General features: G+C 41.0%; 2 protein-coding genes across 3 annotated transcripts in view; one reads left to right on the plus strand and one right to left on the minus strand.

Annotated features, from left to right (window-relative positions):
• Positions 1-17,201, plus strand: part of syne1a (spectrin repeat containing, nuclear envelope 1a) — a 286,238-nt gene that overhangs the window by 155,201 nt on the left and 113,836 nt on the right. The window lies entirely within an intron of this gene.
• akap12b (A kinase (PRKA) anchor protein 12b) overlaps positions 76-17,201 on the minus strand; it is a 42,661-nt gene continuing 25,535 nt past the window's right edge. The window contains exons 1-4 of one of the 2 annotated variants that reach the window (XM_079360799.1): positions 11,798-12,132; positions 3,976-8,184; positions 2,427-2,461; positions 76-2,382 (exon numbers count right to left, since the gene is read on the minus strand). In XM_079360799.1, coding sequence (XP_079216925.1) covers positions 3,980-8,184; positions 11,798-11,822 — 4,230 coding nt within the window. In that variant the 5' untranslated portion in view covers positions 11,823-12,132 and the 3' untranslated portion in view covers positions 76-2,382; positions 2,427-2,461; positions 3,976-3,979. Of the gene's footprint in view, positions 2,383-2,426; positions 2,462-3,975; positions 8,185-11,797; positions 12,133-17,201 lie in introns of those variants that run through there. The other variant, XM_079360798.1, reaches the window with a different exon arrangement.

A 17,201-nucleotide genomic window follows, 5' to 3' on the forward strand; every position in this document is an offset into this window, starting at 1 on the left:
CTGGTGGTAGAAAATGTAATCTCAGTGTTTCATTGTGTTTGAATCTCCCAAGTGATAAATATAAAGCACACGTCCATTTTCTCTAACTTTATTGAATGAAATATAGACAAGTTTCTGCATCTTTACTATTAACAGCTTGTAAAATATAAAAGACAGCTAAGACCATGCTACATGATTATTTTGGCTAAATGGCTGCAGGTTATTGCAGTTAATAAAACAAGATTTTTGAGTACATACAGAAAGTAAACAATCTGTACAAATGATATTAGGTTCACAGTTTGTGAGTGTGTTACAAAAAGCAAAGGATGTACGTGTAAATGCTTTACATTGAGCAACACTTGCAAGTCATTTAAACCGTTTACACATAAAGCAAACATGGAGAGGGGTCAAATGTACTATAGAGTCAAAGCAAGGGGAAGTGTTGACCTAACAGTGGTCCGTAGTTTTTTTTTTTTTGTCTCCTGTTTGGTCATAAAGCAAAGCGGAGTGTGAGCCTCTCAAGCTGCGCGGCAGCCACTATTAAAAACATGGATTATTGAAGCTGATGTTTCTCAGAATGTCTGAACGATGAACAGTGCAAGTTTGACAAATTTGGTAGGACATAAGTAACCTTAAGTACTTTAGTAATCTTAAGTGATATGCATGCTTTGGTGGTGAAACTGGATCATTGGGTGTTGCAAAAAACTCCCTCTTTGCCAGTGAAACTTTTAAAATAAGCCCTGATATATCTTCTATTCAAACTGTTGCATCTCAAAGCAGCTGAGCAAAAGCTGTAGGGATCTAATTAAATCCAACTGATGTTTCATCCTGTGAACAGTGGAAAAAACAGTCTCCCTCTGATTGATCGTAACTCAATTTGGCTTTTAAATAAGGAATAAAATAAGCTTTTTGTTTTTCCCCACTCTGGTACATGACTCCACCAACCAATGAGTCTCTGTCGTCCCTGGTCCCAATTTAATGATCCTGAGTTATGCTGGGTGAATAACAGGACACAGAAGGAAGGAACTGGTTTGTTTTTACATCATTCCTCACCCTTGTTTAAACATAAAGTTGAAATAGAAAGGACACCAATGACTGAAAACTATAGAATGCAATACCTTTTGCAGACAACAGATGGCGCCAACACACTGTCTTCTCTCAAGGCAAAATTAATAAAGTGTAGAAGGAGAGGCGTTACACTACCAAACTAACATAAAAATGTCACACGTACAAACATGGTAATTAAACACTGAACATGATTTACATGCTCCTGTCAACTCTTCCCGTGTCAAGCCGAGACTTATGTCTTATTTGTACATCACTATTTACCAAATACCTCTACCACATGATCCAGTGAGGGTGTCATTATAGTATTTTAATGTATTTTTACATGAAACAATGTGTTACAAAGGTTTTTTTTTCACAGTAAATCAGGCAGTGTTTGATATTGTTTATGTACATAAAGCTTAGTGTTTTATTGGTGTGCAGAGAATGCACCAGTGTGACAAGATTATGTCTCAAAAGTAAACAGTTGTGGTAGATATACTGTACTTTCTGCACTCTTGTATCTTTCTGCAGTCAGTTTTATTATCATTTACTGCCAGTGGAATCACACTTGTACCATGGTTTAGCAACAACTACTAAAGAGTCTTATAATAAACATTTAATTTGACGATAAAAGCTGTCATACATGTCTTGTTTGCATGCAATAGCCTGATCACTGGTTTGAGAAACTTTACAAAAACCATGTTACTCGTGTTTTCCGCACCTGCCTTTAAATTATAATTTAGCTTAAACGGAATACCTGTCGTATCACAGTTTAATATGGGATTTAAAAAAAAAAAAGTATGAATGTACATAAAAAAAAAGGACAAAACTTAAAAACAAAAACAGAGATGAATGAAAGAATATTCAAGATATAAATACAATATACAAGATAATAATCCTGCATCTTTTCAACCTCTGACGCCATCTCACATTGCTGTTATACACATACAAACACACACATGCTCACACACAAACACCAAACACAGATGAAGAGATCTGACTCTCGACCAGGTAGCACGCTCTCATCTTATGCAGTGAGGGCAAAGGAAAGTCGCTGAGGCGCTGAACAGAAATCACACTAATAACAAGCCAGATGTGATGCTTGTGAGGGATAAGACATGCTTTGGTGTGAACGTGTGTTTCAAAGTGTGTGTAAGAGAGTGGGGACTTGTTGGTGGGAGGTCACAGTGCGTTGACAAGGCTGCAGGATGGAGTTGGAGTACAGGTGGGAGGGGAGGTGGAGAGAATGGCTGAGCTGTTGCTCAGTCGGTCAGTCTATCTGGGTGAGACAGGCAGGACCTGGTCTCGATGTGTTGTCACAGAGCTGCCTGTTTCTCTCTCTGGCTCTCTCTCTCTCTCTCTCTGGCTCTATCCCTCATCACTCACTTCCTGGTCCAGACAGAATGTCTTCCAGGCATCCGTCTTGGAGCTTCAGCTGTAATGGCAAGGCAAAAAAAATTACTAGGATGAAGACAGGACTGTTTTCCTTTTTCGCTGGAAATATTTGAAATCAAACATACTGTACATACAAAGAGTACACTTTGAATTATGTAAATTACAGAATGAAATAATTAAATAACTATTGGGAAAGATTTCTATAAGAGAATTAATTCCCTCGGTGTGATTCCAATATTATGGGCAGTGGCCCACCCGTGACAGGTTACTTACAATGAGTCAAAATGTTATGAAAAACATGTTGAACTTATTTCATATAAATATTCAGTGATGTGTTTTTATACACACAGATACATTATTTTGTTATTGGAGATTCTTTATCTTGGTGTCATATTTTAGTAAGAAGGGTGTGATTCTAGGTTTGGCAGGGCAGGATGCCAAAAGGATTTTACACTACATAATTTGCAGCAGCGTTAACTTTAGGAATGGCTGCATTACAGATTTATTTATCCCTGATTTCTTGTTTTGTTTTCAATCTGCCACCTTACTTTGAATGTCTCTCAAACTCTGTTAATGCAATTTTTTTTTTTTAAGGTTTATTTTTGGCCTTTTTGCCTTTATTGATAGGACAGTGGATAGAGTCGGAAACAGGGAGAGAGTGGGGAGAGACATGCGGGAAAGTGGCCACAGGCCGGACGCGAACCCGGGCTGCCCGCGCGAGGAGCAAAGCCTCGCAACATGGTGCGCGCGCTGCCGCTGCGCTATCGGCGCCACCTGTTAATACTAATTTGATTTAGCATACACTTACAGTAAGAGTTTGGCATTACCTCTCCTTTAACTTCTATCATTCCTACATTCCAATCTCTGCTTCTGTCTGCTGCAGAGCTGCATTACTGCATAATGTATGTGTGTTTGATGTGTGCATAATATTAAAGTCCACTACGCCTTCTATTAACTGCTTACATTAGATGGCAACTAACAATCACCCAAAATTAGTGAGTTTTAGAATTGAACTCCAAATGTATGATTCGGGCCATAATAACTTTATAAATCATTGAGCTTTTTTAGACTTTGTAATTAAATCTAACAAATGTGGTCTCCCGACATGGTTTCTTGACTTCATACTGAGCTGGCGATAGAAGGAAAACAGGAGAAGGGAGCAGAGGAATCACAATCAGTCTTTCAGCACAAGTTCATCTGCTCCTCACACCGCTTCCCTTTAAGACCCCTGCCTACAAAGAAGGGGTCAATGGCGGCATTCTTGCTTTGATATCAAAGGTTCCCTGGTTACTCATAGTCTGAACAAAAGCTGTTTTCATCTGGCCAGTGGGCAAATCCCTCCCCTCCTTCCTAATAAAAGTAGGACCCATTGATGTTTTAAAAAAAAGCCCCTATGAGACGATTGTTTGATAGGACAACAGAGGGATTTGGTAAAAACTACCTTCGATTCAAGTTTTACAATTCAGAAAAAATCTTGTTCATATATCTGTGATGACCTGTGTTTTTAACAACTGTATAAAAATATCATTTAAATATGCCCTCACCTTCCCTCACCTTCTCATGATGCTGCTGTGATCTCTGTTGACACAGGTTCGATCTCTTTCACTGCCTCCTCAATCACCTCAATCACTTGTGCCATCACTTCTGCGCACTTCACGGACGGTGTTGATGGTGTTTCCTCTGACTCTGGTTGGCTGGCTGTTGCTTCTGTGTCTTGGCTGGGAGCTGAAACCTCTTCTGAAGCTGTCTCCACTGGTTCTTCTGATAGCGTTGAGAGTTTGTTTTCATGTTCCAGGCTCTCAGGTTTCATGCTGGTATCTTCAGTGACAGGACCATTGCTGTCAAACTCGACCACTGCCTCTTCTTCCACTAATGGTTCCTCTACCACCTGAGCTGCCTGTAAGACTACTTGGACTGGCATGTGGACCTCAAGCACTTTCTCTTTGCTTTCCTCTGAAGGGGCTTCTGCCTTTGGTTCCTCTGTCTTCACTTCCTCCACAGATTCCTTCTCTTCTGTGTCATCCTTGCTCTGTTCCTTCTCGGCCTGTTCAACTTCTTCACCCTTCTGACTTTCTGCTTTTATCTCTACCACTTCTTCCACAACGATGGTCTCTTCACTTACTTTAACCTCCACAGCTTTCTTCAATCCTTCTTCTGTTTTCTTTTCTTCGTCTTCAAGGGAATCAAGGCTCGCTGCAACTTCCACTGGGATTGTGTTGATAACTTCCATGGCGACAAGAAGGGGCTGAGGTGACTTTTGTGCTGGTTTCTCACAGACAACAGGGGTATTGGTTATGACAGGTGTCTCGGTTGTGATCTCAAGCTCTGTTGTTGAAATTGCCTGGACTGATGCAGTGGTTGTTGGGGTGTCAGGCTTTTCAGGTTCAGTGACTTCTGAAACTTTATCCATGGCTTCCTGGATAACGGCCTCAGCAATGACCTTGCTCTGAGCTTCAATTTCACTGTCTTTTGGGATATCCTCAATTGTCTCGCTGGCGTGCTCAATAACTTCATTTATTTCTGCCTCCACAGTATCAACAGCTGTAGCTTCATCCTTCGTTTCATGCACCTGAATTTGTTCAACACCGACTGGCTCTTTTGTTTCCATCTGGTCAGGCTCAACAATGTGTGTAACCGAAAGGACCACTGTCTCAGTGGTAACAGCCTCCTCACTTGGTGCAACTTCGAGGATAGCATTATCAGTCACCTTTGCAATGTCTAGGGATATCTCTTCAGTCACCTTCTGGACTGAGTCAGTGGAATTCACCTCAATGTCGTCCATCTTCTCCTCCTTGATTTCTATAGTTGGATCAGTGACCGCTACACTTTGGGTGCAAATGGCTGTTTCAGATGTTGGCGTTATGGATTGAACAAAAACGGTTTTGGGAGAATTCTTGCTCACAGTGGCAGGCTGAACTACCTCAGATTCCTCAAGGTCAGTGCTGACGATTCCAATCTTCTCAATTTCAGGTTCCATAGTCGCAGAAGCTGCTTGAATATCTTTGACTTCATTCTCTAAATTTTCCACAACAGGCTCCATCATAATGGTGGCTACTTGGTGGACTTGGGCGATGAGCACTTCATCTTCTGTGACAATGGCTTCTTCTGTACTTAGTGGCTTATTTTCCTCGGTCACCTCTGTGGTTTGAACATCACGGATCACAGCCACAGGCTCAATGATTGTTACAGCAGGTTTCTCCAGGGCAACTTTGGCAATCTCCTTGGTTCCCAGACCGGTGCATATAGCCATGGCCTCGTCTTTAGCATGTTTTTCCAGGAGGGTTTTAGTCTTTGACTCTGCATTTTCAGTTGGTGGTTCATACTCAGTTTTCACAGAAACAACTTCAATTGGTATATCTTCAACCATCACAGATGTAATGGCAGGAATTTCACTGACTTGGACCTCTACGTTCTCCAAAACCTCTGATGCGTTTTCTGACTTGGGTCCCTTTGGAACAGAAGTAGTTTCTGCTGCTGGGGCTTGGGCGATAGGCTTTACTTCAGCTGTGGACAGTCTGCGCCTTGAAAGAGTTGGAGCAGCAGCAGCAATGGCTGCCTCATCCTCATTTTCATCCTCTGCAATGTCAGTGTCAACAGACTTTGGTGTGGCAGCATTCTCAGCCTCCTCTGGAATGTCACTCAGCTCATCATGTTTGTCAATATTGTCTTCAACCATGACTGGGATCCATGATGGAGCTCGATCTTCAGCAGATTCTGTACTCGGAACTGCAGCTGTCTCTGGATGTACTTCCTGTTCAGCTTCTTCATACTCTGAGAGAGGAACCACAGCTGGGGTGTCAGAGTCCTCATCACCTGTGCCCTGGTCAGTTGAGGCCTGTTTTTCAGCCTTCTTCTTTCTGCGACCAGGCAAGAACTTCTTCAAAGAGAAAGAGGATTCATCTTTGGGTGCTTCACTGTCTGACTGGACTTGCTCTGTGCCTTCCTCTGTCTTTTCTTCAGCTTTGGTCTTATTCTTGGGCATAACCATGCGCTTCAATGTGTCCCAGGCTGATTCTCTATCAGGGGGGCTGCTTAAAGGCTCAGGGGAGGACACAACTTCTGCTTCATGCTCTGTGCTTTGGGAAGACACAACAGCAGACTCAGTTTTGCCTTCCTGTTCAGCTTCGATTGCTGAAGTTGCTGCTGGTATTTCTTCTTCAATCTTGGTCTCCTCATCGTCAGAGTCAGAGGTCCTCCTAGTTCTCTTCTTGGGTCCACCCATACACATAAGAGCCTCCCAGGAGACAGAGGTGTCCATTTTCCTTTTGGGCTCCTCAGTACTGCTGACCAGTTTCTCTGTGTTTTCAGTCTTTGGCTCTTCTTCCGTTGGCTTTTCCTCCTTGGTCTCCTCTTCAACACTCTTATCTGCCAAAGGAGCACTCTCGGAGGAGGACAGAGTGGCTGACTTTGCTGGTTTCTCAGCTGTGGTTTCATCGTCACTCTCAGAAGACCTTTTCACACGCTTTTTGGGTGTTACCAGCTTCTTGAAGGATGACCAGGCAATGATTCCCTCCTTTTTCTTCTCTCCGTCAGATGTAACTTCACCTTCAGTCTCTTGGCTTGACTCAATCTGGGTCACCTCCACTGCAATCACTTTCTCTTCGGACTCTTCAGGAGATGAAGGTCCACTTTCTGCTTTTGGAACTTCTGCTGACTCTGTGGAGGATTGAAGTTGCTCAGCCGCCTGCTCCCCAGACTCAGTGAGCTTGGTCTCTGTATCTTTCTTGGCCTTCTGTTTCTTAGTTGAGAGCTTCTTTAGACCAGCTCCAGTGAAGAGCTTCTTCAGGGGGCTTCCCTGAGGCTTTGCCTTTTCCTGAGAGGACAGAAGCTCAGCCTCAGATATCACCTCTGCTGGCACCTTCTCCTCTTCTGCACTTGGCTCAGCCTTATCATCTTCTTGTTGGGTCTCATCAGTAGAAGTTGGAGCAGGGGCATCAACAGCAACGTCAGCCTCTGGTGTAGTCTCAGATTTTCCCTCCTCTGCAGTGGCTGGTGTGTCCACTTTGGGCTCTGGCTTTTCTTCGCTGGGAGCGGCTGATGCTTCCTCGTTTACTTTCTCTGCCTCCTCCTTTTCATCCGTTTCTTCTGCAGAAACAGACCCTTCTCCTTTAGTCTCCTCCTCGACAGCTGCCTCTTTTTCTTCCTCTTCTTTAGTTTTCTTGATGCTAGTTTTCTTTCTCAAGTTAGAGAAGAGACCTCCACTGAAGAACTTTCTAAAGGGTGACAGAGTGGTCTCCTGGGATGGTGGAGATGCTTCTCCTTCCTTCTCAGCTCCTTCCTCTTTTGCAGCTTCTGCAGTAGCTTCAGCAGCAGCAACATCAGCTGGAGCATCATTTTTGTTCCCATCTTCAATCACCTCGGCCTCAGTGGTAGATGCCACTGTATCAGCTTCCTTCTCTTCGGTTGTGCTTTTCTCCTCATTTGATGCAGCCTCCCCCTCCTTTGTAGGTTCTTCAGTTGCACTAACCTCTTCCTCTTTATCTTTGACCGTCAGCAGCTTAACAGGGTCTTTCTCCTCACTTTTGTCCTTCTTCAGTGTGAACTTGAAGCCCACAAAACGAAAGATTTTCTTGAAGCCAACTTCATTTGCATCGTCAGGTTTCTCCTCTGCTGCTTTCTCCTCAACCGCAGATATGTCATTGGCATCAGAGGACTCTTTCTCCACTTTCTCACCATTAACTTGAGGAGTCACTTCATCCTGGATGTCCATATTCTCAGGAGCCTCTTCTTTCTGAGCCACAGACACACCATCTGGCTGGCCAACTGAAATGACAAATAAATACATTCATTAAGCATTATTGCTTTTATTAATCTATTTCATTTAGCAGCTCCTACTATACTACAATGTAGTAACCACAGCATTCTGATGAAATTGCATTGACAGCAGCTGTGATTTCTTAACATGTTACCTGCAACTAATCAGATTGGGATTTTGTGTAGGTGACTTTGACCCAAGAACATGGTGGTCCTAAAAGTGAGCTTAATAGAGAATGTGGCACAATAAGAGTAAAGCCTTGGAAATATATGGATGACTATGAAACATGCAATGTTAAACTTCTACTACATCTTTGATGGTTAATAATATAATTATTGTGTAGTTATAAAAGCTGTTGAGTATTCCCTTGGGACAACTTTTGCAGAGAAGTAGCTGAGAAAAGAGATGCATACACAAATGAAACAAATAGTACATGTCGTCTTCTTCCCATGCCTGACCCTGTTTTCATGTGTCTTTATCTTGGAGGATGATGAACAGGACTTTGAAAACTGGGATTTTATTTTCTTGTCAGTTAATAGTTACGGTCCTGGTAAAACATAAATACTATGATGCATTACTCAATTTTAAATACAAAGATTTGTCAAAAATAAGACATGTCATGCGAAATTCTACATTTATTATTTCAAGTGTGGTGTGTTTTTTGGGTAACATTCTCTATATCAGTGAAAGGCAACTATGTCATCCATTCACACAAAAATGTAAAACTTGTCGCCCACATATGTCCACATCCTTCAGCTTAATTATAGGCATGAAGGTTCACTCAGTGCTGCTGCATTCCTAGAACATTTTGTGTTCATAAATAGAAAATATAACTTATATTTTCAAAAAGGCCAATAAAGGAACATCTTCAAAAACGTTCCCCAAAGCTGGAGCAACATATTTTATATAACATAAGCATGATGCAATAAAGAAGAGCCAAATACACATGTTTCTCGTAAGGACACACCCTTAACTTATGTATAGACTTGACTTAAGTGGAATGTGAGCTATGCTGTTGACTATGTGTTTGGGAATATTATTTCAGGATGCTCTAAAGATAATCTGAATTTAAATGCCAGAGAGCTTCAGCAGTGTTTATTTGTTTTTGGTTAAACTGTGTCTGGCCTTGGCCGGTGTAGAATTCAAACCAAACAATACAGGCCTCTACCACTACCCCTCCTTAAAAAAAGTCTCAATCCCCTTGACCCAAATTCCACCACAGCAGGATGGATGGGGACCCACCCCCTTCCCAAGACACACACACGCAAACACAATAGCCCTCTAACCCTCACTGGCCTCTGAAAATAAAGGTGGGCGGAGGGGGTGGGGGTTAACTTTTCTTTCATCAAGGCACACTAAAGATTGGAAAAAGTTTGCTGACTCTACTTAACTAACACAAGGGTTTCTTTTAAAGTACAGAATACCATTTCAATACATTAGTTTCAAAAGACACTATTTTTCATGGTGCTGTTTTCAGGCAACCTGCCTAATCACAGTTGTTACACAAGTAAAGTAAAGGCTAAAAGTACCGCAAATATCCTTGAAAAACTGCCTGAGGAAATTAACAAACATTCAGCGACAAAACTATGACTAAATACATCCCTGAAGGTTTACATAACACGAGGTGTTCTGCGCTGTTTTTGATGAAGTTGTGGTGTAGTGTTTGAATGAGGACGCCTGTGTTTGTGTTTATGTAGGAGGGGGCATACTGTTCGTAAACCAGACGAGGCCATGTGTGTCTACATGCTCAATAAAACAGGAGCCATGTTGATTTAACAGACTACTGGCATGTCCCCCTTCTTTTTCATCTTTGGTTTCCGGCCCAACTTTTTTTTACAGGCAGGCAACTGTTAACATCCCTAGATTAATGAAGTTAAAATGCTGGTGGGGGTAGGTTAATGTGTGGTGTAGAAGGTGGAGGATGGTGGGTTATTTGAATAACAACTGTACCAGAAAGAATGCAAGTGTGATGGGTGAGGCTACAGGGGGTGAGGAGGGGACAGTTAAGAGATGCAAAGGAGGTGGGATAGGGGGGTTGAGAAAGGCTTGCCCTGGGGCCAGAGCCTTAATTCACTTTAGAGGGGTGTTGCATATCAGTGACACACACATTCATAGCTGAGATGCCTGTACTCCAAGAGGCAAACGTTAATCATGAGTGAGGCGTCTGGTAAGATGATGCCCTCGTATTATGTATCATAACCACAGCCAAAAAACAATTGTTGTAAATGTACCACAGTGCAATCTGATATTGTTTCTGTTGTGGCTGGGAGTGGCTGGGTGGCTGTTGTGGTGGAGTGTGGATTTGTATGTTGCAGCCGGGGGCAGGGGTGGGGGAGGCGAAGAATGGCAGCTCTTCTAACAGACTCTATTTACAAACTTTGCTAAACATATGCAAATCCTTGTTGTAATTACCATTGGCTGAGCAGACGCCCTAAAACAAAGGGAGTCAGTTAAAATGGGGACAAGGATACAACCACAAACCATCCCCCGAAAAGACCCTTTTAAACCACCACTTACAAAGTGTCTCTAAATGATCCTATATTTCCACACAAATCGAAACAACCATCTTGTAAAAGAAATCCCCTTCACTTATGTCATTAACACCAAATCCAAGTGTGATGTGCCTGTAAGTTGAATTTGCAAGTGTTTAGCACAAGTTTATGTCCGGCTATATCAGTTCTTTGGTATGCCATGAAGAACCCAAAATCAGAGGTCAACAGCAAGCAAAAACTTTCCAGTCCTGCTCCATTCAAACCATCACTCCAAGTTGAAGAACCGAAAGACGAATCAGTCATGGCATGTAATTAATTCCATACACCCCTATTCTCCTCCCTCCAAACCCTCTGTAGCTAAACCGAATAAGCCCACTGGGAATTAAGTTTCCAGCTCTAATCTAATGAAGCGCTTCACATGACAGGGGATGCACAGGGAGCTGCTTCACAAAGTGATAAGAGAGCTAAAAGCAGCAGGGTTTGAAAATCTTTCTGTAAGTCCATCTTCAAATGTTTTAGTCTGGCAGCTGTCACTGTGAAATTCTTTTCACTCTGAGGAGCCTGGTGATATAATAGGAAGTGTGCCTTAAGGTTCAGGGTAAGCTGCAGTTGGTTTTGGAAAGAGGCGGTTATACAGCTGTGTGAATGAGGTGTGTAAGTGCAGGAGATAAACAGACTCGTGGTGCCACTACTAACAGGGAAATAGAGAAGCCTTTTTTCAGATGTTTTTCTTTAACAAAATCCTTAACTAAAACTGTTAAGATAACCAAACACTTGTTTTCATTGAGGTTCAGAGGGATTCAACTTAAATTAATAAAAACACACAGGTATATATTCTGTTTTACCCAAGGATGCTCAGCTCGCCCGTGCTGGGATGTCTACAACTAACCACACCCTCAGGACAACAATGCCTTCAGTTCAGTTCACACTCTCATATAAGGATAAAGCCTTGCTTTTAGTCTCAAACATATATTTAATAACACAAATAGCCAGCACATGTAATCACATTTGTGAAAAAATACAAAATGTAGTTACAAACACATGTATTGCATTTCAGTGAATAGCAGCCACAGGCAAGTTGAAGACTATAGGTAAAAGTTATAAATTAGAATTGCATAATTGTTCTTACCTGTAAGAGTTATTGTCCCAAGCATTTGTAAAAGTCCAAAAAAATCCTTTCTCCAAAAATTAAAAAATAAAATAAAAATAAAACCAGATTTTAAAAAAATCAGATAACTTGTGGAAAAGCTTCAAAAATTACCTTACTTGGTTGTTTCCTTTTTATGTTTCTGCTCAAGGAGTGAAATCTACTAATTTTGCTTTTCAGAGTCTGCTCCGTCTTTAACTCTTAAACTCTACAGGCAGATTCTGTCTCTCTCCCTCTCTCCCTGTGTGTCTCTTCCAGCACTTCTCAGCCAGTATGAACAGAAAACAGAGCTCCACACACATTTCAACAGACTGACACACATGTCATGTTAGGACCACCCCTGCCTCCCTCTTCCTCCCCACCTCCCACATCCCTCTCCTTTCTTCAGCTGTTCTGAATGAGCCCCCTCCCCCTCCCTCTCTACTCGCCCCTCTCAGAGCTCATTGACTGTCCGCCTGGAATGACTGGAGCGCATCATGTGAACTTTTAAGGAAGTTTATCGCCCCAACCTTCCAAAAAACTGGAACTATTGTACATTTTAAATCTCAGTATTGTGATGCTTTACATTATCTTCTAATTCCTAAACATGGTGTAGATACAAAAACTCTACAGTCTAATTGTCTGGTATAACTCTCTTAAAACCTTTTGCTCTCCTTACAACAAGCTCCATTGTATCTTTGTTCTAAGTAGGCCTTTACAAATATAAGTTGAGTAGTGAAATTTAATTTTTAATGCTTTTGTATAGAGAGCAAAGTTAAACAGAGTCAAATTCCTTGTCCACAAACATACCAGGCCAATAAAGCTAAATCAGATTAATAACCATGTGTCTCTTGTCTAAAATACCAAACTATCTGAAGAATCAATCCAACCCTATCTTACATCCACTTCGCCCTTTTTCAGGGTCATCCCTGTATCTCATGTTACTTGTCACTAGTCATGTAGAGGAATGTTAACAAAACAGGCAAAACAGAGGGAATGCAGGATTTCAGTGTTGTACTTTCGAATCCTTTCCCTTTTCTATTTTTTAAACAATTTATTTTATTTGTTAAATGTAGAATTCCATATTATGCAACTGTCTTTGGATGTTTTTTTTTCCTCATCTTGTTGTTTTCTGTTTGTCTCTCATATATAGTATGTGTATATGCATTTACTCAGAAATAAAGTACAAAGTTGAATGTGAATCAAAACTCATCCTTGAAGAAACCTTTCAGTTCACCATCTTTACTTACAGTGGAAGGCATCTTCAATAGTTCCCATTTTCACAAATGTTTTTATCCACAAAACCACCATGTGTAAAACATGCATACCAATGCATTTTACATGTTTTTTTTAATCCTTAGTGTAACTAAATGCAACTTTTAAACATTTCTGCTGTATGTGCTACATAATCAAGCTCCCTTAAAAGTTCATACCGTGGACCTACATCAAAACCCATGAACAGAGGTGCCATCAAGTTGTTGCATGCCCCCTGTGAATGTTTATAGGCCCCTCTCATTTACTCCAATACAGATGCATTTTATTCAGCTTTTGTCCGTGGGGGAGAGACTATAGAAGGAATGCAGATAAATCCTCAGGTAAATACCAGCATAATCAGATCTGTCACACTTCAGCATTGTCCCACAGGAATGTGTGAATTCCATCCAGAAGGCTCCCAAATGGGTGATAACAGCAGTAATCAAGTACCGTCTGAAAGCCCCTCCCTTACCCCAAAGTGTGCATATGCAAGCTTGTAATGGTGGGCACTGTATACACTGAAAGAGGGACCTTCCTCTGTAATATTCAGAGCTGTAATATCAAGCAAAATACCTCCAGATGGTAAATAAGTAACATTATAGCAGTGATTTTACAAGGATCAGGAACAATTGTTGTGTTTCCCAACAGTTCACTTCTTTAAACATTGAAACCCCTGGGTTATCATTTTGGTTTCCTTCAACTCAACTCTTTGAGCCCTTTTTTCTTTCTTTTTTTGACTTTTCAAGAAATACACAACAACACAGTCTCGACATACACAACTGAAGAAATACAGAATCCTGTTGGTCATTTTTTTAGCCATGTTTTCCCACGCTTGTCATGTCCTCTCACGGTTTATCTATAGCTCTGTACTAAATGTATGCTTTTCTTAGCAAGAAAAAGGAAAAACAACTGGGCAACACCAACCAAACTCAAATCTCACTAATGCAATTCGACTGAGAAAACAACTAACCAAAACAAAAGCTTTCATTGTATTCTCTCTTCATTCAACCCAACTTCCAGTGAGTTTCCTCAGATCTGTTAATTTAACTTGAATACAAAGATCTATGCACATGAATGGAGGGATTCACACTTTTTATTCAGGAAGACTGAGAAACAAGAAGTGAAGGAGGGGATGTCATTGTATGACCATGTCTGAAAGGATTTTAAAATCAGTCGAAACAAATAACCTTTCTTTGCTAAATGCTTGCTTCACCTTAGCTAAGAGAATAATAAAGCTTTGCTTGTGGCTCTTTTTCGATTTTATTCTCTGTATTTGTTGTCGGTGAAGAGTGTGTTTAAACACTGAGTCATTTGATCATAGTCATTCATTAAATTCTACACATCATTGAGGCTTTTTGTTATTGCAGTGACTCATCTGTTGGGTATTTCACTATCTGTACTGAACCACATAATGGACGCATGACAGTACAGTCCGTTATGCTGAGTGGACCGTGAGTCAGACCAAAGGGAATTCAGGGTTTGATGAGAGTTCCTCTGTTGGATTGGCCCAGCGTCTTCCTCTCCCCTCCTCACTTCCTTAATGTGACTCACACACATCAGTCACATTCCTGGACTTCCATACATCCCGTAGGAGTTTAATGTCGGCACAGCTTCAGGCTACACTGAGCTGTATGGGAAATATGTTGTTCAGAAGTCACAGGCTATGGTTCATCATAGAGCAAAGGGACAAGCTCGATGTGTTAACTATATTTACATCATATCTCAGAAGACAGATCGAATAGGTTAACTACTATTAAATATCAAAAAATACATACAAATTAACTTTAAAGGTTGGAAAAACATCTCGTCTTCACCTCTCATTCTTGCACTGATTTAATTAACCAATTGAACCTGTCATGAATCAGCCTTAGTCGACTAATGGTCACAGAGAAACTCTCCAACACCATGGCCTTTACTTAAAATTTGATTAGGGCTTCATCCAACAGTTATTGTTTAAAAGGTTTTATATTCAATTTGGCTTTTTTAGACTAATAGAGTAAAACCAAGTGTTGCTCACTATAGAGGTACCGGTACATCTAATCTAATATATAATAGGCAGGAATCTCAGATTTTTAGCATTTTTTGCATTCAATAACACTCCAATGATTGACAGATTCAAAAGTAGTCAAAGTAGCTTAAAAAGGAGATCCCAGAGTTTCTGAAAATCTCAAATATGAAATGTGTATACAATTATACACTTAATAGTTTGTGACAATAAAATACACCGATTTGAATATCTGTGTACACAGTATGTGTACATTTCAATGAATCCCCAAACTAGATGTATATTTTTTTTCTTCTCCTTTCCTTTAATACGGGTTATTTTAATGAAAACAGGCTGCCATCACAGCATTAATTGGTCTTTAAACTGCAGTTGAGTCAAGAGAAAACTTGCCGAACCTGAAGGGGTGACGCCCTACATATCTTAAAAAAAAAAAAAAAAAATCAGAAAACGTGCCTGGGTTCAGGAATGTTTGAGGAGGGGTCCTGAATGGTCTGGTGAGTGGGGGGTTGGGGTATTGGGTGGAGGATCTTTTTGTTGCCTGTAAAGAAATGAATGACATCATCGGATAGCAGAGAAGAAAACGCCTCCTACTCTTCCAAGAACTGCAAAGGATGATGTTGAAATAATTGGAGGAAAAGGAAACGAGGGTCTGAGTGTGTGAAACTGTCCGAGATCAGAGAGATTCTTCACTCAAAGCTTCTCCTTTCTTACGCTTTTTATATCCAATTTTGCTCCTCTCTCACAAACATTTTGATCTCCTGAATCCTCACTCCATTCCTTCTTAATCCCTCTCCCTCTCTACCACTTTCACCTCTGTCTTCTATCCTCTTAGCCTCCCACTACCTCACCCTTCCTCCAGATTTTGCGGAGGGATGGATAAGAATGTTGGACAGGAAACGCGTTCATTTCTTTACATCACTGCTTCCTCTTCCTTTGTCACGTTTCCTCGAGTTATGCTTCATTCTGAAGGCTGCACAGTTGGTCCAACAACCCTTTTCCGCCTTTTCTTACTTGGATTATGACTGCACATTACTAGATGGGACGTGACGGGATGAACACTGTAGCTGTGACGTCTGAGATTAGGGACCATAGTTTGTTTGTTTTGCCTGTTAAACAATCAAGTTTTCATGTTTACGTCTGGAGCTTTGACAAGGAACGTGCTGGATCCAAAACATCAAGGTCTACTTGCACGCAACAACAAAATAAAGATCATGTATGCATGTTTCTATTTATGTTAGCCTTTCTAGTGGTTGAGTTGAAGTCTTACAAGAACAACAGGGCTTTTAAATCTGAGTGAAGAGCAGCATTTCTATCAGAGGGGTATGTTTAGGCAGTCTTTGACATCTGTTATTCCTACATTCCTGGCATATCTGCAACAGCAATTTGGCATTCCAGTTGTTCTTATGCATCATTTTTTCTTCTAGTACGGACCGGATTATAAGAACAAGGAAGTGGTGATCTAAACTAAAGAACTAAAAGAGAGGAATTCCCAATCCCAAACAAGCTGTAGTTCATGAGAACTCACCCCAAAATTGTTCTTTACAAATACTCTTATCCTTTATCTTCTTCCTGCCGGCTTTCATTTGTCTTACCTTAGAATCATGAACTGCTCTGCTAAGCATTAGAGCTTGGCTGAGATTTATAAATCTGTGTTTGAGATGCATTCAAAATGTCTCTTAACCAGTAATTTAATCCCAACAGGCTGTTGAAATCTAATTACATTCAAAATGGCCTGTGGTGTTAGCATAATTCTCCCTGTTTTCACAACACCTTTAACTTGTTTTGGGACTTTTCTTGCAACAAATGTAGTTAACTTTAGACAATGTGGAATAAGGCAGATTTCTGAAGCATTGAGTTTACATTGCCAAGAAGATTACACTTGATTCTAGCATTAGAGATGAGGGAACACTTTTTGTACATTGCTTAAACATTTTTGGAAGCTTTCAAAATACTTTATGATTAATTGCAAGGTAGAAATGACTTATTAAGGATTTTTGCCACAGTGTAACAGGGGGAATAGGGCTTTTAAATGAGGAGGAGGAGGAGGGGAGCCGTCACATTCCTGGTCCATTCTCTCAATCCTCCATGTGCCTGGGGGAGGTTAGGGGTTGAGGAGGGAGATTAGGTTCCCTGATGGGAAAGATGTGA

The sequence above is a fragment of the Symphodus melops genome (assembly GCF_947650265.1).
Source record: "Symphodus melops genome assembly, chromosome: 1".
NCBI lineage: Eukaryota > Metazoa > Chordata > Actinopteri > Labriformes > Labridae > Symphodus > Symphodus melops.